Source organism: Carcharodon carcharias, chromosome 33 (genome assembly GCF_017639515.1).
Source record: "Carcharodon carcharias isolate sCarCar2 chromosome 33, sCarCar2.pri, whole genome shotgun sequence".
Taxonomy (NCBI): Eukaryota; Metazoa; Chordata; class Chondrichthyes; order Lamniformes; family Lamnidae; genus Carcharodon; species Carcharodon carcharias.
In genome coordinates, this window is record NC_054499.1 from 13,820,681 (window position 1) to 13,845,985 (window position 25,305).

The window sequence follows — 25,305 nt, forward strand, 5'->3', positions numbered from 1 at the left end:
GTGCTGTTACGGAGGGAGTTCCAGAATTTTGACCCTGCAACAGTGAAGGAACGGCCGATATGTTTCCAAATCAGGATGGTGAGTGGCTTGGCGGTGGTGACGTTCCCATGCTGCATCTACTGCCCTTGCCCTTCTAGGTGGTAGAATTCGTAGGTTTGGAAGGTGCTGTTGAAGGAGCCACTTTGACCGTGTGCTTCTGAAAATGCTAACACGTGGGGTGTAGCTCCACAGTGTCAATTCCAGCCATCCCCCCCCACCTCCCCAGCCTAAGTTGCCTTTTTTTCACCCCCCCCAGCAACCTGGAAAGTGTTGTTCAACCATTTGTAAGTGTGGTGATTTGGAATTACCCGCAGCGCTGTTAAGTAAAAGCCCTGACCAGTGCCCAGTGTTCATGTTACTGGACGAGTGATCCAGAGGCTCAGACTAATGATCCGGAGAAGTGGCTTCAAATCCCACCGTGGAAGCTGAGGGAATTCAAATTCTAATAATTAAATAAACCTGGAAACTACCGGATTGTCATTTTAAAAAGCCAAAAGGAAATCTGCCGTCCTTACCTGGTCTGGCCTACACGTGACTCCAGACCCACAGCAAATGTGGTTGACTGTTAACTGCCCCTCTGAAATGGCCAAGCGAGCCCACTCAGTTGCTATGGTGGCTTGCCACCAGCTTCTCAAAGGCAGTTGTCGGACGTTGTCTGTGACACCCCTAGCCTGTGAAACTGGCTGCACATCTTGGCAGTCTGGTTGCTTTTTCAGTTGCCTCGAGTGTGGACCTCGCTCCCAAGTAAGTGCCCCTCAAAGCCTCCCTTCTTGTTAACCTGTACTTTTTACTCATTCTCCCAGTACTCCGCCCCTGTCCGTGTTGACCCCTGAGAGACTTCAGTCGCAGGCCTTTTCAGCCATTGAGTCTGGGTTGGCCCTGAAGCTCTGTCAAAGCTAAGGAGATTCTGCATGAATCAGCTGCCCCACCCAGTCCACCTTATTTCTGCTCGCACTATTTGCCCTTCCTGTCGATAACACATCAGACGTTGTGAGACCATTTACAGCAGGCTGGCAGGTGGCTGCTTGATGCCTGTGTGCGTTGTAAACCCTTTATCTCTTGGGCTTTTCCTGTGTAACTGTGTTTCCAGTTTCTAATGGCTGAGTTTGGTGTAAAGAGGGTGCAGATATCTTCCAAGGAATCAAGGATGCATCGTGGTGCTTCCTCTGATGTGCCGTCTTTGTGCTGAGTCTGGAGTGATGTGTGGTGACTAGTGATTCCGGTTTAGTGGAATAATAAAAACAGATTGAGGAGAAGCTGAGAGCTGTGCAGAGCTTGGAAGAGGCTGCGAGAATAAAAGAGGAAATGAACTGTGAACCGGGTGTTTGGGAGGTCATGGTGGAACTAGAGAAGCGAAGGAAGGGGGGGGTGCGCACTGTCAAAAATCCTCCTGCTTAAGTGGACAAACAGTTGAATTCTGACTGCACTCGTCAAATTTTGGTGTCATTGGGTCTGATTTCAGTCATTTTATTATGTAGATGGCAGCATTTAAGTCGACCTTTCTTTGGAAGTTTTCAAACCCCTCCAAAAATGGGGGCGGGAGGGGGACGGTGGTCGACTTATACGCCGAGTATAATGAGTAAAGAAGTGAAGCGCTGGCGTGGGTGTGGTGGCCACCATTTTGCAATGACATCAGCATGTTACACAAAGAGTGGGTGTGTCTTAAACTCACAACACAGCCCATATAACCTGCTTGACCCCCCACGCCCAGTTGTAAGGACCAGTGAGTAGAACTTGTGTTTTCTGGGGTGAAACAATTGAAGCTGACTGCAAATGTCAGTGTAGCCATATCGTGGTTAGAAAAGGGGAGGAGGGTCAACTTGCATTCGCCAAAACATGATTTTCAGGGGCAGGAAAAGTGGCCATATACGCCATGCCATCGTACAAAAGTGGGTGTTGCTTTTTGGGAGGGGGCTGTTGAGCGGGGGAGAGGGGGGGACGGTGTTCTGGCACCTTGTTGCACTGGCACGTTCAACAGCAGAGACCTCATGTAGCTTGCCGTTGTCCACTCCTTAGCAGGTTGTGGGATACTTTTGCAAGCTTAATTGTTCCCGAGGGGCTCTCGGTGGTTGAATGGCCGTTGGTTAGTTCCTCCCCGAATTGTTTTTTGATTATTTGTACAGCAGGAGGATGTATGAGGGCATTCCGTGTATGATGTTCCGATCCATTCCTGGCCTCCTGTTCCTGTTCATTGTTAAAAGCGGTCCTGTTGTTCCTTGGCTCCTGCACCAGTTTGACTGAGGGAACTCAAGCTGAGCCTGGGGATTGAGTTCGGGCTTCGCAGATAAATAGCCAGAATTGTGAAGGGAGGTCTGCAAAACACTGGCTAAAAATCCCAGGCTTGCTGATTTTAAGGGGGGGGGATTATCAATCCCTTGGTCCCAGCCTTAGGGGTCTTGCTCACTCATGCACATGCTCTCTTGCTCACAGACTCAGATACTCCCTACCCTGGCCCGTGAAGCTTGGGTATTTTACTGTGGAGGGGGAATTTAGGGTGTCCGTGAAGATGCCAGGATGTGCTTCCTCACTCCACCTTCTCGGAGACTCTAGTTGGCCTGGGCAGGGGGAGTGCGCTGGGTGGGTGCTGTTGCTGCGACTGTTGTTCCTCATGGCCATCGGTCCACCATCTTGACCCCTGTGCTCCTTTTAAGAAGCCGGCACCTGTGCGATGGGGTGGCGAGAGAGAGAATGCATCATGGCCACTCACCTTTCACACTGCCTGCTTCTCCTCCAGTCAGAGACTGGTTCTCTCCTGTGTTTGCTGCTGTTAGATTCAAAAGTTGGAAGAGAAGGCGGCCTGTGATTGGAAGAGTAGCTCTTTGCACACCGGTCACTCCCGCTTGCCTGTATTTTGAGCAGAGAGTTTGCAGGCTGGATAGAGAGGCATGGCATGTGGCCTGCAGACCCTGCTCTCGGCTTTTTTGGCAACGCTGAATGCTTTATTTGACAGTGGAGCTTACTAAGATTGTTAAATTTTCCCACCGCCCACCCACCCACCCATCCCAAACCCACTCAACCCTCTCCTGAAGATGTTGAGTCTGACCGGGATTGTTTGGGCACAGGCAACCGTCCGGTACTCTACCCCGTGTTGACGCACTTTTTAGGTTTTTGCAAGGCTGGGGACAGAGCGTATCGGCAGGTTGATGAATTCTGAGGTACTCGGGTTGCTCCCCCCCCACTCCACAGATGTCACCGAGCTCAACACTGGGGGTCAACTTCCAGGTCTTTAACCCCAAAAGAACAAAGCCTTGCATTTTTTTTATAGCGCCTTTCACGACCTCAGGAGGTCCCAAAATGCTCATGAAGTACTTTTATTGAAGTGTGGTCACTCTGGTAATGTAGGAAACCCTGCAGCCAATTTGCGCACAGCAAGACCCCACAAACGGCAACGAATAGATAATCTCATTTGATGACCGAGTGAGGAGAGAAATATTGGTCAGGACAGGGGCTGATTCCTCTGAAATAGTGACCCTTGGGGTCCTTTCCATCCACCTCTAGAGGTTGGATGAGGCTTGGTTTAATGTCTCACCTGAAAGACTGCACTACCGACCAGTGCGGTGTTCCCCCAGGAACCGAGTCTTGGCTTGGATTTTTGCGCTCGAGGCAAGTGTGCTACCCGCTCGGACAGAGCTGGCACCTGATCGGTGAAGAATCCCCCTCCCGTTTTCTAATCGATGGTGTCGTACGCATTGCCATTCTGTCAGTGTGTGGGAGGACAAGTGTTGGAGGACCAACACCGTGGCACGTAGGTAGAATGTCTGGCTGTCTGTTGGCAACGATGACCCTGCCCCCCCCCTCCAAAAAAAACACTGGAATAGTTACAACACAGGAGGAGGCCATTCGGTCCACTGTGTCTGTGCCAGCTCCCTTTTTTAAAAGAAGCACTCGTATCCCAGATCCGCACCATTTAAAATTGTAACTCCCTGCCACTCCAACCCTCCCTGATCCGTTTAACCGAAACGAGCTGTCGCCTCGAACACCATCTAAAGATAGCTGCAGACGCCTTGGCGACTCTCCAAATCTGTTTGGTGATGCCAGTTTTTTTTTAATGTAACATGTCGGTGGATCCGAGAGCTTGGTTGGCTGATCAGCGCTCGTCCGGCTAAAGCGGATGCTTTTTAAAAAAAAAATCGTTTGAGTTTTTTCCTTTTGGAAAAAATGCTCCAGCCAGTCTCCAGAGTCCAGCACAAACCGCGATGGAGATTTGTTGCTATGGAAACGGAACAGTATCTGGTGCAGTTATATAGCCATCTCTCAAACCCACAACATTTTGTGCTTTGTAGCTTCTGGCTGGCCAGCAGTGTTTGAGTGAGAATGTATAGCTGGTGTAGGATACATGAGAATAATAATTATTATTTCTTTTCCTATTGTCTGGATAGCCACCGCCCCCTCTCATTTCCTGAATGAGCTGTATCTTGCTTGATGGCCGCATGGATGTCAGTTAGCTAACGTGGGCCTGGACGACAAAACATGCGTCGTCCACAGGGAGCCTCCCAGCCTATCCTCTTCCAGCACCCACATTCTGACGGATGGAAAGCAGGAGCCCCTGACTCATTTCTGCCATTATGTTCTCGTCTTACCCACCTCCTTTTGTCTCTCTCGTTAAACCAGGGTCCAGGCAGCTCGTAGAGTGATGGCAGTGGTTCAGTTGGTAGCACTCCAGCCTCTCGATCATTAAGGTCCCACCCACTCCAGGGCCTGAGCACAAAAATGGAGGCTAACTGTGCAGCACTGAGGGAGCGCTGCACTGTTACACAGCATGTTTTACCAGATGAGACAATAAACTGAGGGCAGGCGGAAGTAAAAGATCCCATGACACTCTTGTGGAGAAGAGCAGGTAGACCCGGTGTCCTGGTCAATATATATCCCACAATCAGCATCACTAAAACGGATTATCTGGTCGTTGCTGTTTGTGAGATCTTGCTGTGTGCAAAATTGGCTGCCACGTTTCCTATGTTACAATAGAGACTACACTTCAGAACTTCAAAAAAATGTATTCGTTCACGGGAGGTGGGCTTTGCTGGCTAGGCCAGTGTTTACTACCCATTCCTAGCTGACCTTGAGAAGGTGGTGGTGGTGAGCTGCCTCCTTGAACCGCTGCAGTCCATGTGGTGTAGGTACACCCACAGTGCTGTTAGGGAGGGAGATAACAAGATTTTGACCCTGCGACAGTGAAGGAACGGCCAATTATATTTTGAAGTCAGGATGGTGAGTGCCTTGGAGGGGAACTTCCAGGTGGTGGTGTTCCCATGTGTCTGCTGCCCTTATCCTTCTAGATGGTGGTGATCGTGGGTTTGGAAGATGCTGTCTAAGGAGCCTTGGTGAATTCCTGCAGTGTATCTTGTAGATGGTACACACACTGCTGCCACTATGCGTCTGTGGTGGAGGGCGTGAATGTTTGTGAATGGGGTGCCAATCAAGCGGGGCTGCTTTGTCCTGGATGGTGTTGAGCTTCTTGAGTGTTGTTGGAGCTGCACTCATCCAGGCAAGTGGAGACTATTCCATCACACTCCTGACTTGTGCCTTGTAGATGGTGGACAGGCTTTGGGGAGTCAGGAGGTGAGTTACTCTCCGCAGGATTCCTAGATTCTGACCAGCTCTTGTGTGACTTGGAGGGCAGCTTGCAGGTGATGGTGTTCTATTGCATCTACTGCCCTTGTGCTTATAGATCATTCGGTAGCCGTGAAGAGCTTTGAGATGTCTGCTGGTTGCGAAAGGTGCCATCTAAATGTAAGTCCTTTTTCTTTCCCCCTGTCTGAAGTCTGCTCGCCTGTTGTCAATCTGTTGTCGAATATGGGGCAGCCTAGCCTGCCTCACTGCCTTGCAATAGATGGTGCCTTGCAGTATTTTGGAAACCCATTCAATTTAGAATGAAAGAACTTTACAGCACAGCATGCGGACATTCAGCCTGTTGCACCAGTGCTAGCTTGCTGAAAGAACTGGCCACGTGGCCCCATTTCACCTTGTCCTTTTCCCTTACCCGTTGGAATATTTCTTTTCCGGTTGTTATGCCACCATGCATCCTATTTTCCCATAAGACATTCTCTCTCATAACACTCTGTGCCTTTAAAAAAAAAGGTCTTAACCCCCCCGCCCCCCACACCCCCAAAACCCCTTGTCACTTTGGCACTAATCTTAAATCTTTAGCCTCTCGTAACCCGCTCTCTGCTCAGTGGAAATAGATTTTCCCACTTTAATTAATCAAAGCTTCTCATCGTGGTTGACTGCCTCCGGGCAATGTTAAATGAAAGTCTTCGAATTGAGTCCTCTCCTCCCTGAATACCTCTTTTTGATCTTTTTTCTGCCTCTGCTGCATGGCTGTTTGACATCCTCCCTCATGTAAGGCACCCAGAGTTAGTCACGGTATTCAATCTCTGGCATAACCATCGATTTTCTTTTTTTTTGTACAGCTTTACCTTTTACCTCCTTGCTTCTGTATTGTACCCCCCCCCCCCCCACCTCCCCGTTTAGGAGAGCACCTTTGATTAGCTTTTCTAAGTTGGTATCAAGTATGGTTCCGCAGCAGGTGACATGCTTCTGTACTTCTCCAGTTTACTCAGGAGACCTATCCCTAAAAACAGATCGCCTTCTGATTCAACATAAGTTTGTCCTTCTGGCATTCCTAGTGGGGAGCTACTGCCTTCGAGCCCTAGTTCTAAGAATTGCCTCAACCAAGCAAGTTGGGAGCACTGGATTGACAAATTTACAGATGAACCTGCTAAGCCTGGCCTCCTTGTGACGTCCATAATCGGTGGCTGGAATCCGAAGCAAGAGCTTTGGTTGATTTTTCCGTTTGTTTAAGGAAGATTGTAATTGTACGCACGGTACATTTGCTGCTGATTTTGCGGAGGCTGGCTGTGTTTTTATTCTCTCGTGGGATGTGGGCATCGCTGGCTAGGCCAGCATTTATTGTCTATCCCTAATCGCCCCTTGAGAAGATGGTGGTGAGCTGCCGCCTTGAGCCGCTGTAGTCTGTGTGGTGTGGGCACGCCCACAGTGCTGTTAGGGAGGGAGTTCCAGGGTTCTGACCCAGCGACAGTGAAAGAAAGGGGATATAGTTCTAAGTCGGCATGATGAGTGGCTTGGAGGGGAACTTGCAGGTATTGGTGTTCCCATGTGTTTGCTGCCTTTGCCCTTCTAGGTGGTAGAGTTTGTGGGTTTGGAAGGTGATATTTAAAGAACCATGGTGAGTTTCTGCAGTGCATCTTGTAGGTGGCACATGCTGTTGCTCTTGTGCATCGGTGATGGAGAAAGTGAATGTTTAAGGTGGTGGATGGGGTGCCAGTCAAGCGGGGCTGCTTTGTCCTGGATGGTGTCGAGCTTCTCAAACGTGTTGGAGCTGCATTCATCCAGGCAAGTGGGGAGTGTTCCGTCACACTCCTGACTTGTGCCTTGTGGATGGTGGGCAGGTTTTGGGGAGTCAGGAAGTGAGTTACTCTCTGCAGAATTCCCAGCCTCTGTTCTGCTCTTGTGGCCACAGTATTTATACGGCTGGTCCAGTTCAGTTTCTGGCAAGCCCCAGGATGTTGATATCTGTTGTGGGTCCGGTGAAGCTAAAGTGCTGTTGGCACAAACAGACTTGGGTACTTTGAGTTAATGAGTTAATCAGGAGAGTGCTAATGGGTCACAGATGTTGAAGCAATAGCCCTTTTTTTTACACCTTTGTAGCTGCAATCTTAATCAGACATATCCATAAGCATTTCTTTAGATATTGGAGTTTGCGGCTCCTGATTTGTGGGTCACTCTCGGGTGTGATAACATTTCTACGAAATTTTTAGGAAAGCTTTCCCTTTACCCCTCTTTCTGGGACATCTTCCTTTTTCTAAGACTTTGTGTTTGAGTCCACGAGGCGCTCTGTTCCTCTAACGCTTCTTAAAATGGCAGCATCGTGTATTTATGTAATGCCTTCACTGTGACGAAATGTTCCGAGGTACTGCACAGCAGCGCCCCTTTTAAAGCAAAATTCCACATGAGATGTCCTAAAACCTGGTCAGAGATAAAGATCTGAGGGAGCGTCTTAAACGGGTGGGGACGGGGGAGGGGGGAGTAAGCTGGAGAGGCTTAGGGAGGAAATTCCAGAACGAGGCCCAGGCAGCTGAAGGCCCAGCTGACTATGGCAGAGCATTGGAAATCGAGAATACCCAATTGGCCAGACCTGGAGGAGTGCAGACAACTTGGAGGATTGTAGGTGCTGGAGGAGATTTCGGAGATAGGGAGGGGCAAGGGAAAGAAAGACTTAGATTTATATATCGTTTTTTATGACCACCGGACGCCTCAAAAGTGTTTTACAACCAATTAAGCACTTTTCTTTTTGAAGTGTTGTCACTGTCGTCATGTAGGAAACGTGACAACCAATTTGCGCACAGCCAGCTCTCTCAAACAGCAATGTGATAATGAACAGATCACTTTTTTTTTGTGATATTGATTGGGGGATAAATATTAGCCAGGGATCCAGGAACCTTCTTCAAAATAGAACCAAGGGATCTTTTGCATCCACCCGAGCAGGCTTATGGCTCAACAGCTTAACGGTTTAACATCTCATCTGAAATACAGCACCTTTGCCCGTGCAGCACTTCCTCCATACTGCACTGGAGTGGGACTTGAACCCGGAACCTTATAGTTCAGAAGTGAGTGCACTGCTAGTTGAGCCACGGCCATGAAGGGCATTTGGAGAATGAGGATAAGGGTTTTAAAATTGAGGGGTGGCTTGACTGGGAGCCACTGTCGGTTAGTTGAGCACAGGAGATGATGGGGGGAGTGGGTGGGAATTGATAAGAATTAAGACATGGCCAGCAGAGTTTTAATGATCTCAGGTTTACGGAGGGTTAAAATGTGTGAGGCCTGCTGGTTGGAATTTTGAAGCCTAGAGGTAGCAAAGACCTGGATGAGAGTTTCAGCTGCAGATGAACTGGGGTGGAGTCAGGCAATGTTACGGAGGTGGAAAGAGTTCATTTTGTTCCTGGCCTTCCCTTGTTTTCTTTCCCGAAATGCACCCACAGTGAGCTCTCTTCTGGAAGAGGAAGAATCGCTGCAGTAAGTGACGACCGACTGGCTGACCTCCTCCTTGCACTGAATCTCTTCTGAAGCTGTAACATGTAGAGATGGAAAGTAGAGCTGCCAACCTCAAGTGTTTTTTAAATGAGAAAGCAAGCTGCTGGATGTGCACAGGATGCTCATCAACAGCTGGATTAAAAAAAAAAATAACAGGATCGTGTTTGGGCCGAGGGACCCTTTTCATCAGAGCTGACGTGGTGAAGGTTGGCAGCAGAATTATTATTAACTTGTTTTTTTTTTAATCTCTTTTAAACGCTGACTGCTTTGTACAATTTTCTGTTTTATGCTGCTTGCTTTCTCTGGAGTTTCAAAATGGTCTCGGTCTCTCTCTCTCTCTTTTTTGCACTCTCTTTCTCACGTGCACCCTGGGAACTTGTTCTGATTTAGCTACCTGGCATCTTCACTACAGGGTAGGGTGGAGGGGGGGTTGTTTCACCTTTTTAAGTCTGTTGCAAATGGGGCCTTGTGTTCTGCACAGCTTTCAAAGGACCATAGAGCAGAAGGAAGCACTGACCAAATTGAACAATGCAGAGGGGAGCGTTCCGCTGCTCCTGTTAGACCCGTCGATAAATGGGACGACAAGGCGAGATTGTCAGATAGGAGCGAATGCTTTTTAAAAGTGCAGATCCCAGATGGCAAAGGCACCGATGCGGCAAGATGTGCATTTATTTGACACCTTGGATATGGCAAAAACCATCTCAAGGTGCTTCACTGGAGCCGCATCAAGCAAAATTTGACATGAAGCCACCATCATGAGATATGAGGACAGATGAGCTGCAGCTTTGCCAAAGGGGTAGGTTTTAAAGAGTCTTAAGAGAGGACAGTGTGGGAATTCCAGAGCTTGGGGTCAACAATGGAGGAGTAATTTGAAATGGGTGATGTGCAAGATGCCAGAACTGGAGGAGCACAGAATTTTTTTAATCCATTCATGGGATGCGGGTGTCACAGGCTAGGTCAGCATTTATTGCCCATTCCTAGTTGCCTTTTTATGGCTTGCTAGGCCATTTCCGAGGTCAATTAAGAGCCAACCATTGGGAGTCCCATATAGGCCAGACTAGATAATGACAGCAGATTTTCTTCCTTAAAGGGCATTAGTGAATCAGGGGGGTTTTAATGACAATCGACAATCATTAGACTCTTGATTCCAGTTTTTAAAAAAAAATATATCGAATTCAAATTTCACCACCCAGGTCCCCGGAGCATTACACTGAGTCTCTGGATTACTACCTAGTGATGATGTCACTACGGCACCCCAGAGGGGGATGAGGGATTTGAAAGCAATGATGAGAATTTTAAAATCAAGGCCATTGCTGCACTGGGAGCCCATGTAGGTCAGCAGAGTGATGGGTGAGCAGGACTTGGGTGCGAGTTAGGATGTTTTACTTTGTAGAGTCCTGTGCATCTTGAGGTTTATTTCTCAATCTGCGGCAAGGAAGCTGATTTCAACTGACACTGCAGGGTGTGTTGCTATCAGTGTTGGCATCTTTCTTAGGGTGGGGTAAAGCAGCCTGGTTCCCTGCTCGATCTCTCCTGTGTATAGGAGTACCCACCTTCACTCGCCCCACAGAGACAATAGACCACTGCCACTCTCTGTCTGGTGTCTCACAGGAAGAATGAGCCCTTAAGTGTGGTGCTGGGGTGCAGCCAACTCTATTGGAGTTTTTAGGTCAGCCCTTTAAGGAGGGAGAGAGGGAATTGGTAGAAATCCAGGGCAGGGGAGCTTTTTTGTGTTTTTTTTTAGGAGGACGAGTCTGGGATGTACATGCCTTTCACGTTTGTTTAATTGATCTTCAGTTCTAGATTGGTGGCTACGCACTGTTTCTGTCTTATCTGCCTTGTAGTCTCTAATCTAAGGGCGAGTTGAGCAATTGCTTGGTATTGGAGAGCTGTTATCCCTCCCTTCTCTCCCTGCCTATTGCCCCTCCTCCCTGGGATTGCTGTGTGTCCCATCATCGGCTCAAGTTGGGTATCCTTGGCAACAGGGCACAGCAGTAGCCAGTGGATTCTGCGTAAATGCCCTTTTAGGTGGATGGTTGCTGGGGCAGCGCGCTGATAATTGCCTCTGTCGGATGCCACATAATCAGGAGGCGAGAGCGAGTGATTTTCCTTGGGCCTTAATAAAAAAAATTATTTTCGGATGCGCAAATAATTTTGCATGTGTGATAAACACGTTATCAGCTGAAGAGCTCTGTTGTCTATTCGTGTCTGCTAACTGATGAAGTTAAGTCCAGGTTAATACCATTTATCGCATTCTAAGTTATTGCAGAAATGTTGACCATATAAAGGTCGGACTCTGTTTTGATTAGGCTCTGTACTGCCTGAATTTGTTGATCTGGATTTATTTTTAAGTTTGTCTTTCAAATCGCACATCACCCTTTTTTATAAATTTATGCCTGCCTTTCAGGAAGAAGGAGGTCTCGCAGCGAGTCATATGATTTCGCACTCTGATATGTGGCAGCCAACACTGTTACTTGTCAGAGTGCTACCCTAGTAATCAATTGATGTTACGAAAATGAGCTGCCTGCTTGCCTGACATCCAGTACTGAATGAGCAGAAATTATCTCCAGTTTAAATATTGGGTCTACTGCAGCCATTGCTTTCAGCCCCCATTACGTTCGGTACTGCATAGCCACTGACTCCGTCCCTCTCCTTGGTCACTGTTTGCAACCTTGGCATTTATATCTGACCCAGAGATGAGCCTCTGGCTATGTATCTGCACCATCACTAAAACATCACCTGGCCGACCTCCCATCTTCAATCTTCCATAAATTTGAGGTCCTCGAAGTTCTGCTGCCTGTATCTTAAATTACACCAAGTCCTATTCACCCCTCACCCTTGCGCGCTCTGATCTGTGTTGACTATTGCTTAAACGTTGGCGCAATTTTTAAAAAAAATTTTCATCCTTGTTTTCAGATATCTCAGGACCCTGACCATCACTATCCCCGTAGCCTCCTTCAGCCCAAAAACTCTCAGATCTTTGTACGACTCCAATTCTGGCCTTTTGCCCACCCCGATTTTTTTTTTACTCGCTCCACCATTGACGGCCATGTCTTCAGTTGCCTACGCCCCAAGCTTTGGAATTCATTCATTATTAAACCTAAACCTCTCCCTCTCTCTCTCTTTCTCTCTCTCTCTCTTTCTCTCTCTCTTTCTCTTTCTCTCTCTCTTTCTTTCTCTCTCTCTTTCTTTCTCTCTCTCTCTCTTTCTTTCTTTCTCTCTCTCTTTCTTTCTCTCTCTCTCTCTCTCTCTCTCTCTTTCCTTTCTCTCTCTCTTTCCTTTCTCTCTCTCTCTCTCTCTCTCCTTTCTCTCTCTCTTTCCTTTCTCTCTTTCCCCCCCCCCCCACCCATTTAAGAGATTGCTTAAAACCTACCTCTTTGGTCGGTTGACCTAATATTTTATCATGTGGCCCAGTGTCACATTCTGCTTGCCAGTCATACCCTGGGATGTTTTATTAAAGGCTTATATAAATTCTACTTCTTGTTAATGTTATTATTTAAAGTGAGACTGGCATTTAGATGGTGCCTTTCATGACTACATGAAGCCCTAAAAAGCTGTACAGACAATGAAGTACTTTTTGAAGTGTAGCCACTTCTGTAATATAGGAAATGCAGCATCCAGTTTGCACAGAGCAAGCTCCTACAAGCCGCAGTCTGATGATGACCAGCTGATTTGTTTGAGTGCTGTCCGCCAAGGGCTAAATATTGACACAGGAGGGAACTCCCCTTTTCCCCTTCAAAATAATGCCCGAAGGACCCTTTATGACCACCTGAGAGGGGGCCTCTATTTTCACGCTTCATCTGAAAGACGACAGTGGAGTGCTCCCTCAGTGCTGGCACTGGGGAGTGTGTCAGCCTAGATTTTTGCACACAAGTTTCTGGAGTGGGTCTCGAATCCACAACCTTGTGGCTCTGATGCAAGAGTGCTACCCACTGAGCCGAGATTGACTGTAAACCTTGGGGTTAATTGTCTCTGATTTGCCTGAACCCAGTGCTTTATAGAATTGTGCAGAATCGGCCCAACTGGTCCATGCTGGAGCTTCATTGCAAAGGCTGTGAGCCTCAGCAGCTGTGCAGTGATAGGTGCCTTATGCCGAGCAGGTTGGAATACACTCCCTTTCAGTGCTCGCCCCACACTTTGCAATTTAATAACCCTGCACCTCTAAACTCATGAGGAGAAAACAAAAACAATCCTCTCTCGTTCCCTCTCTAGTTATTAGTTGGTCATAAATTAATACAATACTGGTAAGAATACTAGTAAACCATCCCGTAAGTTCACTGTAGTCCTATAGCTCTTATGAGATCTCTGTGCCCTTCCAATTCTGGTCTCTTGCCCATCCATGATTTTTTAACGCTCCACCATTGGCAGCTTTGCCTTCAGCTGCCTGGGCCCTCAGCTCTCAAATTCCTTCCCTCAGCCTCTCCCTCAGCTTTGGAATTGCCTCCCTCACCCCCTCTCCCTCAGCTCTGCAATTCTCTCCCTCCCTCCCCTCACCCTCTCCCTCACCCCTGCAATTCCCTCCCGCCCCCACCCTCTCCGTCTCTGTTGCCTCCATTTAAGACTCCCCATTAAGCTTACTTCTGACCTAATCTCCCCCTGCGGCTTGTGTTAGATTTTGTTTGATAACGCTCCTGGGAAGCACCTTGGGATGGTTTGACGACGTTAAAGGTGCTATATGAATACAGATTTCTGTCATTGATCGGGTGGGTAGGGCCAACAGAGTTATTGAAATACAAAGCTTCCTCCCCCACCCCCACCCCATCGCTTCTCTGAACCGAGCGCCAATTCCTGGCTCACTCAGCAATACTAAAGACCTCTGCAGGCACTTCCATTAGCTGAGACTCGAGCTGCGCGAGAGGTTTTGCAACACGCGTCTACTCTCCAATCCAGTGACATCTCTACAGCCGCCATTGATGTCGGTAATCATCAACTTAACTCCCAGTTGCACCTAGACACAAAAGAGTCAATGCGGAGTTTGACCCATGGCTAGAGAGTAACGGACCCAGTCACTTAGCTCCGAGTGCTGGTTCCTGTACATGTGTACTCTAAACTGGCTTAGTCTGCTCGCCTAGCTGAGCCACTTTGCAAACTGCGATGAATAAGCCATTGTTCGTTGCTTTATGCACTTCCTGTTGATGGAGCGTAATCCAAATAATCTAGATTTTACTTGAGGCTGTTGTACAATGAGCTGCTCATGTAACAATACATCCATCCCTTGGTTCTCCTTTAACACTGCACGTTTCTGGATGGGTGGGTGTGTAGTGAGAGTGTGGTTCCGCTCGTCTTTGCTGTTCTCTTGCAACTGACCATTGAGGTCCTAGGGAATGAAGCTTGTGTATGTGAGGGGGTGGTGGGGGGGGTGGGGATTTGTTTGTGTGACCACCTCCACCTTGCTTTCACTGCTTGATCGGTTAGTACAGCTCTCCACCATCAAAATTGAGTGAGGGAATGTTCCACAGCGACCCCTGATAGATGGCACCTTACTTGGGGCTTTGTTCACAGTGTAGTCTGCTACATTAAGGGCACTGCGCACAGATGAAGTGTTTTACTGAACCCTCTCTGTCTCTGCCCTGAGCTTCCTGTCCTTAACACTGTCACCCAGCCCGCTGCTTGATGCTTTTGTTATTAGCTTTTGCCCTCTCTTCCCATGCAGCTTAATGTCTCTTTGCAGGACAGTATCTCATAACTCTAGGGTGCCAAGAGGAATAGACTGTTAACTTAAGTTAACTTTAATCCTCATTTTTGAATGAGCCTGTCAATTGAAGGCTTTTCAAGCCTCTCTTTTTTTTCTCCTTTACTCTTTCTCCCTTATATACAACAAGAATGAGAGGCAGATGGGATGGGCGGAGACTCGTGTGATGAATGAGTACCAGTACAGACTAGTTGATCCAAATGGCCTTTCTCTGTACTGTATGTTTGATGTGCATAAAAATAATAACCATTTGCATTTAGATTGCGCCATTAACAAGTTAAATCGCTCCACGGCACTTCACAGGAGTGTTATCGAGCAAAATTTGACACTGATCCACATGAGATATTCGGGCAGGATTGGTCAAAGAAGTTGTGTCTAAAGTTTGGGGGCTTAGGGAGGGATTTCCAGAGCCCTGGACCTCATTGGCTGAAGGCATGGCAGGCAATGGTGGAGCAATGAAACTTTGATGCTGAGGAGAGTTGTAGGGCTGGAGGAGGTTACAGAGATAGGGAGGGGCGAGGCCATGGAGGGATTTGAAGACAGGAATGAGAATTATAAGAACGTGGACTGTGAGCCAGTGACCATAGCTGCCTGCGAGTTAGCTTACAAACAGCAGAGTTTTGTGTTTAACCTTAGTTTCCACCCTTTATTTGACCAGTCTAATGTGCGGCATTGTTCCATTCCATTCCTCTTGAGTCTGCCCACCATTTCTTTATTGTAATCCCATCCTCCTCCCGCTCCCTCTGATTTGTGTTCGTATATCCGACTTGTAGCCTCCAAGCCCTTGGAGGACCCGCACCCAAAAAGGACAGTGTGTCCGTTTTCACCGCTGATGCACTCTTGTGGTCATCTTCTGCTTATTTGCTTCTGATTCCCAGAATCTGCAGTAATATATATAAAAAACACAATTATTTGTACGAAGTTCCGCCCGTGAAGGGGGAATAGTTCCTGTGCCCACTCTTTTGGGCATTTAGAATCCACGTCAAATCCTCGCCTGAGTTTTGACCCCTTAGAGCTAGCTGCTCCTTCGATGAAGGGGGGGGGGGGGTGTGGCCTCTCTGCGCTCCTCACCCTGCTGTGCACAAGTGCTTGTGGCTTCTCTTTGGGGCAGATGGTTTTTTTTCTTCATCCCCCCCCCCCTAAGCGAGGGGACGCCTTCCCTATTAATAAGCAACATTCGGACATTCATTTAGGAAAGGTCTTCTGACTGAGACCCTCAAACGTGCGTGGCATTTTGCTGTCATGTTGGACACTCACTGGCGGCAGCCCCTAATGTAATTGTGGTGACATTCAGGCAGCTGCTTGTCTGTAGTTCAAGCCTGAAATCTCTTCTGTTCTCCCGTTAGGCCCTCAAGCCTCCCCTTCATTTTCAATGTGTGTGTGCTTTCGTCCAAGCTGAAAGGGCTGGGAGCTATACAAAGCAGGAACACAGTGTCGCTTTGAATGTGTGAAAAGTTTTCGGATGTTTCACTGGTCCAGCCTAAAACTGGCACCCGCCGAGTGTGAAGAAATAGGAAATGTTTCATGTCCATATCTTAATTAAGTTTGAAATATTTTTTGCTGCAGTGTGAAGATATTTTAAACTTCCAGTCGTTTGCCTGAAGCGCTCCCCCAGCGTAATGTGGCCCCGGTGCAGAGCACGGGACTTCTCGGTCCACCTCCATTTTGCCGTTTTGACCTTCCTCCCCGACTGAATCTCTGGCTGAGCGTTTCCCCCCTGAGCATGTTGCTGCTCGTTGAGATCCCTACAAGAGTGTGTTTGTTACGAGTCATCCTCCGCATGAGCAAGGCTTGCTTCCCAGCCTCTGACAGGGAGATGGCTGCTGATGTGCACTCTTGTGAATTGAGCTTACAACCGAAAGAAAGGGCAAATTTGGTATTTTAACAAAGAACACACACACACACACACACACACACACACACACACAGGCAGCTCCCACTCTGCCTTGGCGTTCTGTTTGTTAACCCACCCCCCACCCCAGCCACCCAAATCTCTCACAGGGTGTTGGCAACAGTTTCATTGTTAGTTATTGTCAGTCAGATTTCAGCAAAGCAGAAATAAAAATGAATTATGCAGAAGGCTCGATTTTGAATCCCCGGAATAGATTGTGCCTGGAGAGTACTTGGGGTTGCAGGCAAAGGGGGCTGAGGGTTCTGGGTCTGTTGTTGGCCTGTTTGAGAGGCTGTTGGGTTGAGCAGTATTACACAGCAGCGAGCAGTGTGGGCTTCAGGGCAGTAGACGAAAACAACCCCATCACTTCCCTTGGCTGTGGAACTCCACCCAGTTCAGATGCCTTCAGTTACGTGCTGCATTGTCCCAGCTTAGTGTACAGTAGGTGGGAGATGACGCTGGGCGATCAGGCTGCTTCGTGAAAAGCTCCTGCTGTTCTAAAGAACGGGAGAGTAGAAATGTTATTTTTGGACTGCCATTCCTGACTGAACGCAAGATGGTCTGAATATATCGGGAGCTGCTTGAGCAGAGTAAGAGTCTGTGTGTGAGAGGTTAACTGTGTCATATGTAAACACTTCCTGTACTTGGGCTCGTAAATCAGCTCGGGATTTCAGTTGTAAAGTTCAGCCTGGATCATGTTCAGAGGGATCAGCGGCCCTGTTAAACAGCCTACCGTCGTCTCCTTTTGCATTGTTTGTTCAAGATCCACGGTTTGCTTTGTCAAAAGGGAGCGGCTGCTTTAAGTGCTCTTAAAAGTAGGAAGTGTGCCAAACTTGGGGTGGTGCCCCAAGTATCAAAGTGACGGTCGCTCTTTTCAGTGCTGAGTGTACCTTCTTTCAGGCCTGGCTCGGTAGGTCGCTGACTCTCTCCTAGCTCGGCAGGTTGTGGGTTCAAGTCCCACCCCAGAGACTTGAGTGCCTAACCCAAGCCCACGCTCCCAGTGCTGCACGGTCAGAGGTGCCATCTCTCAGACAAGATGCCTGCAAACTGCAGACCCATTCGCCGCCTCGTTTAAAAAAAGTTTCCTGGAACAACTGGGTAGAAGAAGAATTGGTGTAAATTGTGTAGCATACCAAACATCTGAAGTAGGAGCAAGAATAGGCCATTCAGCCCCTCGAGCCTACTCTACCATTCAGTAAGATTATGGCTGATCTGATTGTGGTCTCAACTCCACTTTCCCACCTACCCCTGATAACCTTAGGCTCTTGACCCGCAAGGGATTCAATCTACCTCTACAATGACCTGATACAAACATTCAAATTAGGAGCAGAAAAGTAGGCCATTCAGCCCCTCGAGCCTGTTCCGCCATTCAATAAATTCATGACTGATGTAGCATTTGTGTATATAATTTTATTTATGTGCTGAGCATGAACAAGGATTCATTTGAGGTGTGTGTAGGAGCAGACTGAAACTGTGAACATAACATAAGAAATAGGAACAGGAGTAGACCATTCGGCCCCTCGAGCCTGCTCCACCATTCAATGAGATCACGGCTGATGATCTTGTGTTTCGATTTCCATGTTCCCATCTAACCCCAATAACCTTAGATTCTTGTTTGGCAAGGGAATCAACCTACCTCTGCCTTAAAAATATTCAATGACCCCACCTCTACCGCCTTCTGAGGCAGAGTGTTCCAAAGTCTCTCAGCCCTCAGAGAAAAAAATTTCTCCTCATCTCTGTCCTAAAAGGGCTCCCCCCCGTAATTTTAAAACAGTGCCCCCTTGTTCGGGACTCACCCACAAGAGGAAACATCCTTTTGATGTCTACCTTGTCAAAGGCCGGTCAGAATCTTGTATGCTTCAATCAAGTCGCCCCTCACTCTTTTAAACTCCAGTGGAAACCGGTGTGTGCAACCTTCCCTCATAAGATAACCCACTCATTCCAGGAACCAATCTAGTAAACCTCCCCTGAACTGCCTCCAATGCATTTACATCCTTCCTTAAAGAGACCAAAACTGCGCACAGTATTCGAGATGCAGTCTCACCAATGCCCTGTATAACTGAAGCATAATGTCCTTACTTTTATGTTCAGTCCCCCTAGTAATAAAGGATAACATTCAATTAGCCTACTTAATTACTTGCTGTACCTGCATACTAACTTTCTGTGACTCATGTACTAGGATACCTATATCCCTCTGCACCTCAGAGTTATGTAGCCATTCTCCATTTAAGTAATAATCTGCTTTTTTGTTCATCCTGTCACAGTGAAAAACTTCATATTTTCCCACATTAAACTCCATTTGCCACATCTTTGGCCACCCACTCAGCTATCTATATCCATCTGCGACCTCCTCATGCCCTCTTCACAACATACTTTCCTACCTATCTTTGTGTCATCTGGAAATTTAGCTACCATGTCTTCACTTCCCTAATCTAAGTCATTGATGTAAATTGTAAAAAGTTGAGGCCCCTTGCTTGTTGAGTTCGGAGGTGCACGCTTATAATATGCATGTCCGTAAACGAAGGCTGAAAAGATTAGGCTCTGGTTTTATCTTTGCCACCTGGCTTACTGAAGTAGAATAGTTTGGAGCTTCCTGTGTGAAAATTGGTAGCATTTTGTACACAACAGCGACTACTGTTGATTAGCTTTGAAGTGCTTTGGGAAGCCCTGAGGTTGTGGAAAGTGTGGTCAAAATACAACTTGTTTATTTTACCGACCACCAGACAGCTGGGCTGTTTCGAGCTGGGTGTTGCCGCCCCGTGCCTGAATGGGTCGCTAATCTGCATCTTTTGTATTCCGTCCTTGACAGATTTCTGATTGGCCGAGTCAAGGTGGGCTTAGAGGCGTTTGCTTTGACCGGAGACGATGAGTGAGCTCGAACAGTTGCGCCAAGAGGCAGAACAGCTACGAAGTCAGATACGGGTAAGCAGCAAAGAATCTAGAATTTGTGTGGTATCGCATTTAATCGGAGCCAGCCAAAGCTTTGTTGAAATGAACAATCGGTGTAATTATCGCTTCCTTCCCCAAAGTCACAAATTTGAGGGGCTGAATGGCCTACTACTGTTCCTGATCCTGGCAGGTGAGTCAGGAACATGTACCCTGAACAACATACTTCAAGGCTTTCTACTTGTCCAAGCATATCTAATCGTAGCAACATTTTTGAAATTCATTCTTGGGATGTGGGTGTCGCCGGCTAGGCCAGCATTCGTGATCGTCCGTAATGACCCCTTGAGCAGGTGGTGGTCAGCTGCCTGCTCGGCCCGCTGCAGTCCATGTACTGTAGGTACATCCCCAGTGCTGTAAGGGAGAAAGCTCCAAGTCGGGATAGTGTGTGGCTTGGAGGGGAACTTGCAGATGTGGGTGTTCCGATGTGCGTGCTGCCTTGTCCTTCTAGGTGGTAGAGATTGGAAGGTGCTGTAGAAGGTACCTTGGTGCACTATGCCCCTCCCCCTAAACCCCTTCCTGGCCGTCTCCTTGCTGCCCTCCCTCTCACCACCCCCCCCTTCTCGCAACCCCCACCAAAAAATAAGGGGCTGCGAGTTGGCAGCCAAGGGAGGGGAGTGAGATACTAATGGAGGAGCGTGGCAGCCTTGCCGCGGGTCACCTGCTGTTCAAGGCACGAGTTTGGAAGAAGCTAAGGGGTGGAAACATTATTGCCCAGGGTCCGCTGTCTCAATTTAAACCTGCAGTGCCAAAACCTAAATGTGCCTTGGCAGTGTAGCTCGAGTCTGAAATTGGAGATTGGCTCAGGATCCTGAGAAGGTGCAGTGGTGGTGGTTGTTGTTGTTTTTACAATAATTGCTTTATAAAACCTGACATCCTTTACCCAAGCCAATGCCCAATTCTCTTTCTGGTGTTTTGTTGTCCCAAAATATTGCTGTGTATGGTTTTCCCCTCAAGTGCAAGTTGAGAATATCATCGTCTCTAAACAATGCTGTTGCATTGCTTTGCCCTTGGGTAGCACAGCCAGTCTGAATGTTGCACTCAGACTGCTGGATCTAGCCCAGAGTGACACTGAGCTGAAATAGCCTGGGATGAAATGAACTGGGCCATGCTTTCAACTCCCTTCCTATGGGGAAGGAGCCCACTGCACATTGCAGCTCCAGTTTCATTCCCTTGAATTTCATCCCGTATCAGCCACGGTTCAGTGACTTGTCTGAGTCAGAAGGTCCCCCGAGTTCAAGTCCCACTCCGAGGGCTTGAGCACCGAAATCGAGGCTGACGCTCAACAGCAGTACCGAGGGCGGTGCAGCACTGTTGGGGTGCCGTCTGTCGGGTGAGGAGTTAAACTGAGGCCCCGTCTGCCCCCTCAGGTGGGTGTAAAAGATCTTGTGGACCTCTGGCGTTCTCCCTAGGGTCCTGGCCAAAATTTATCCCTGAACGTCACCAAAATGGATTATCTGGTCCTCATCACAGTGTTTCTCGATGTTTTTCCCCTCGTGACTCCATTTTAATACCACGGGCTTCATGTGATCCCGGGTGTTGTTGCCGGGGGGTTGGGGGCGGTGGGCAGAGGGAGGTGAGTGGGGTGGTTTTTGCCGCTCCCGAGTGGAAGAGGAGAGAGAAGTTAAGCGCGGCGGGAATTGTTTAAGCCACATGGTTCTTCCTTTGGGGAAAAAAAGACAAACACCTAACTTTTCACAGGCTTCTTCTTTTGCGGCAGCATTCAGGCCTCAAAGATCTGTCCATTAGGCCCCGCCCACCACTAGAGCAAAAAAAAATGCGAGTTATTAAAAGGGCCTCGGTGCTGTTAACGCTCAGCCCGCGTTCCACAGCAGCCAAAGCGGCCCTGGAGCTCGTGACCCACAGTTTGTCTTTTCGCAACCAGTTCCTCTGAAAGTAACTTCAAAACAGTGACCTAATTGCCCCTTGAACCCACTCACATTCCGGGAAATGCTCGTGTAATTTGTTCATGCAATTTGATGGATGCTCAGAGTCCAGGCGCTGTGCTGGAAAACCAACACTGCCCCAAGGCCAATATATCCTTCAGACTGTTAAACACGAGCTAACATAAGCTGAATCTCAGCCGCGCTCCTTTCCTTACGTGGGAGGTTTTGACACTTCACTGGAGCAAGAGCAGCAAACATCTTTCCAAATCACTGAATACCTCTTACTTTCAAAGGCACGGCTTCAGATTTACTTCAAGTTGTGACGCAAGTTTGCATTAGCAAATGGACTGAAGCAAATGTGATGCTGGAAGTGCTAAGTTTTTTATTTAAGGTGACAGGCGATGTTGATGGATCAGAAAAAAGTTATTGAGCGAGCGTTGACCAACCAAACGTGTCTTCTAACTGCGACTCTGTTCCTTACAGGATGCAAGGAAAGCATGTGGCGATTCTACGCTGACCCAGGTGAGTCCAGTAACCGGGCCGCTAGCACAGCTGGCGGGTTTTCTGTCCTGATCTGTCTGGCTCTCTATGGTTAGTTTTGTCGTCTTCCAGCAAGAGGGTGTCGCAGATTCAGGAGTTAATTATCACAATAGTTTCTGTCCGGTCCAGGTTACTAAGAATGTATAAAAATAAGAGATGGAGTAGGCCATTCAGCCCTTCAAGCCTGCTAATCGTAGCTAATCTTCTACCTCAACTTCACCGACCACATTATCCCCATTTCCCTTAGTATCCAACAATCTATCAACTTTTGTCTTGAATATACTAGACCACTGAGCATCCACAGCCCTCTAGGGTAGAGAATTGCAAAGATTCTCTGAGGAAATTCCTGTAAAACCCTTTCCTAAATTTTAGAGGGGACATGGACTTCATTCCTGCTTTTTTGAGATCTATATATCTGCACCCCTAGATTTCATCGTTCATTGGATTCTATTGCACCTTTTGCCAAGTAGGAGTATATTTTTTCATTCTTTACAGTATTGCTTCACAATGTTAAATATTGGGAAGACTGAAGCCATTGTTTTCAGTCCCTGCTCCAAAGCCAGCTACCGACTCATCCCTCTCCCTGGCAACAGTCTGAGACTAAACCAGTCTGTTCGCAACCTCAGTGTCGCATTTGACCCTGAGATGAGCTTATGACCTCCTATCCACGCCATCATTAAGACTACCTATTTCCACCTCTGTAACATCGGCTGACTTCACCTCGTCTCAGCTCATCTGCTGCTCAAACTCTCGGTTGTGCCCCTATAATGTCTATACTTGACGATTCTACCCTCCATAAACTGAGGTCATTCAAGACTCTGCCATTGTCTTAACTCGCAGCAATTCCCATTCCTCTTGTCACCCCTGACCTACATTGGCTCCTGGTCAAGCAGCGCCTTGATAAAATTCTCATTCTTGTTTTTTCATATCCCTCCATGGCCTCACCCATCCCTCCGTCTGTAACCACCTTCAGCCGCACAACCCTCTGAGGTCTCTGCGCTCATCTAATTCTGGCCTTTTGAGCATCCACCACCTTTGGCCTTCAGTTACCTAGGCCTAAGCTCTGGAATTCCCTCCATACACCTCTCTACCTTGCCTTCCCCCTATGAGAGACTTCTTAAAGCCTGCCTCTTTGACCAAACCTTTGGTCATCTGACCTGATATCTCATGTGGCTTGGTGTCATATTTGTGTGAAGCACCTTGGGATTTTATATGCATATAGTGCCTTTAATGTAATAAAACTTGAGAGTAAGTGTTGCCCATAAATTAGTTATCCTATTTCCCAATGAAATATAGTTGATATCCATGAGATTGATTTTCATATCCATTACTCAGCTTTCCTGTTGCACTAACTTGTACATGTTGGCTGTTGCTGGGGTCTGGTTCTGTTGATGCTGTCATTCCCTCAGTCACTTTGCCCTGGCTTGCACTGCACACGCAGGACAGCTGCCATTGATGACCAGTTGTTCAATCGCATCAAGTCCCAGCCAGAATATAACCCCCTTCCCCCGTGTCCACGCATGCACTTTTGCACTCTTTTTTAATTCAAAAAGTAAAGGGCTAAGGATTTAATTTGGCTTCCTTGTGATGCCTTCACTGTCAAATAGCCAGCTGAAACATCATTGAGGCTCACATGCGCAGGGTGGGGAACTGGAAGGTGACCTGTGCCTGTTGAAGTTACATTGCAGCAAGTGTCGGGGAAGAAGGATTGTCGGCAGGAGCAAGCGATTACCAGCGCCGTGAGCTGCCTCGACTATAGGGCAGCCACAGTCTGAGCCGTTGGGAGGTCAGACCCCTCCACTCCCAGAGGGGTGGTCAGGAGCCAGCTGCGCTAGGCTGCTCTTACGATCTTGTCGATGCGCGTGAAAGCACAGGCTCTGTGATTTCGAGAGTTGCGTTCTGCCCGAGGATACTCTCAACAATCACTTTTTCCTGCTGTGCATGAGATGTTGTGTTTGTCCGTTTCCAGATTACAGCCGCCCTCGATCCAGTCGGAAGGATCCAGATGCGTACGAGACGCACACTAAGGGGTCACTTGGCTAAGATCTACGCCATGCATTGGGGAACCGACTCTAGGTGCGTACACCACTTATAACAAAACTGCAGCAACTTGCATCTATGTGATGCTTTTAATATGGTGAAACATCTCCAGCTGTTCCCTCAGCGGTTTATCGGGCAGAAGTTTGACACCGAGCCACATGAGATATAGGGGCAGGTGACCAGAAGCTTGATGGAAGAAGCAGGTTTCAAGGAGCCTCTTGAAAGGAGAGAGAGCGGTGAAGAGGTTTAAGCAGGGAATTCCAGAACTTAAGGGCCCGGGCAGCCGAAGGCACGGCTGCCTGTGGTGGAGGGATTAAAATTGGAATATGCAAAAGGCCAGAATTGGAGGAGAGCAGAAAACCTGGAAGGTGGTGGGACTGGGTTAGAGAGAGGGGATGGTGGGGAGAAGCCATGGGGGGAATTATTAAAAAAAACAAGGAAGAGAATTCGTTTTCATTTGCATGCTTCAGAAACTAAAGAATCCTTTCCTAATAAAGCAAACTTCCTGATCTCACCTGGAGCTGAATTTTAGGGCGCAAGTGAATAAGAAGCAGTAAAGACTAAAGCCCCCCAAGCCCCCAGATCAACCTTGCCCCAGTCCATGTCATTCCTCCATCGCATCTCCTTTTCGGAGAGACACCTAGCTCTCGCGAGCTTGGTCCTTACCGTCTGATTCAGCGGACTTCCCTGGAGGTCTGCTCCACAGTTTCTGGGCCACTCTGACAAGAGCGCTGTCTGCACAGTGTCATCCACGCCGTCGTTCAGTGGCAGTGTTCGGCCTGAGGCGCTCCGTTTTGCTTGCTGGGGTGGAGGCAGAGGGCCCTGTGGCACTGCTCGCAAACTTGCAGTGTCCTGGGAAAATATCCCCCCTCCCCCCCCACCAAAAACTGTGCGTACCCCTCACCACCCCCACACCCCCACTGCCCCCTCGACCATGCCACCAAAAAAAAATCAATTTAACTGCTTGTTATCTCCTCGCTGGTTATGGGATCTTGCTGTGCGTGGATTGGCTGGCTGCTGCATTTACCTATGCACCATGTTGAACTCGCAGCGCAGAAACGGGCCATTTGGCTCATCATCTGGCCCATGCTGGTGTTTATGCTCCTCCCGAGCAGTTTCACCTTTTTTGGATATGCTCCTGTTTCTTTCCCCCTTGTGCCCTTGACCAAATTCCCCTTAAATGCTCATCGTAGCCACTCCATGTGGTAGCACAACCCTGACTA

The 25,305-nt window shown here is 48.1% G+C and overlaps 1 protein-coding gene across 4 annotated transcripts in view; it reads left to right on the plus strand.

Annotated features, from left to right (window-relative positions):
• LOC121272279 (guanine nucleotide-binding protein G(I)/G(S)/G(T) subunit beta-2) overlaps positions 1-25,305 on the plus strand; it is a 99,325-nt gene that overhangs the window by 60,108 nt on the left and 13,912 nt on the right. For 2 of the 4 annotated variants that reach the window (XM_041178839.1, XM_041178840.1), the window contains exons 2-4: positions 19,483-19,595; positions 21,986-22,024; positions 24,012-24,118. In XM_041178839.1, coding sequence (XP_041034773.1) covers positions 19,539-19,595; positions 21,986-22,024; positions 24,012-24,118 — 203 coding nt within the window. In that variant the 5' untranslated portion in view covers positions 19,483-19,538. Of the gene's footprint in view, positions 1-9,171; positions 9,297-17,093; positions 17,264-19,482; positions 19,596-21,985; positions 22,025-24,011; positions 24,119-25,305 lie in introns of those variants that run through there. The other 2 variants (XM_041178841.1, XM_041178838.1) reach the window with 2 other exon arrangements.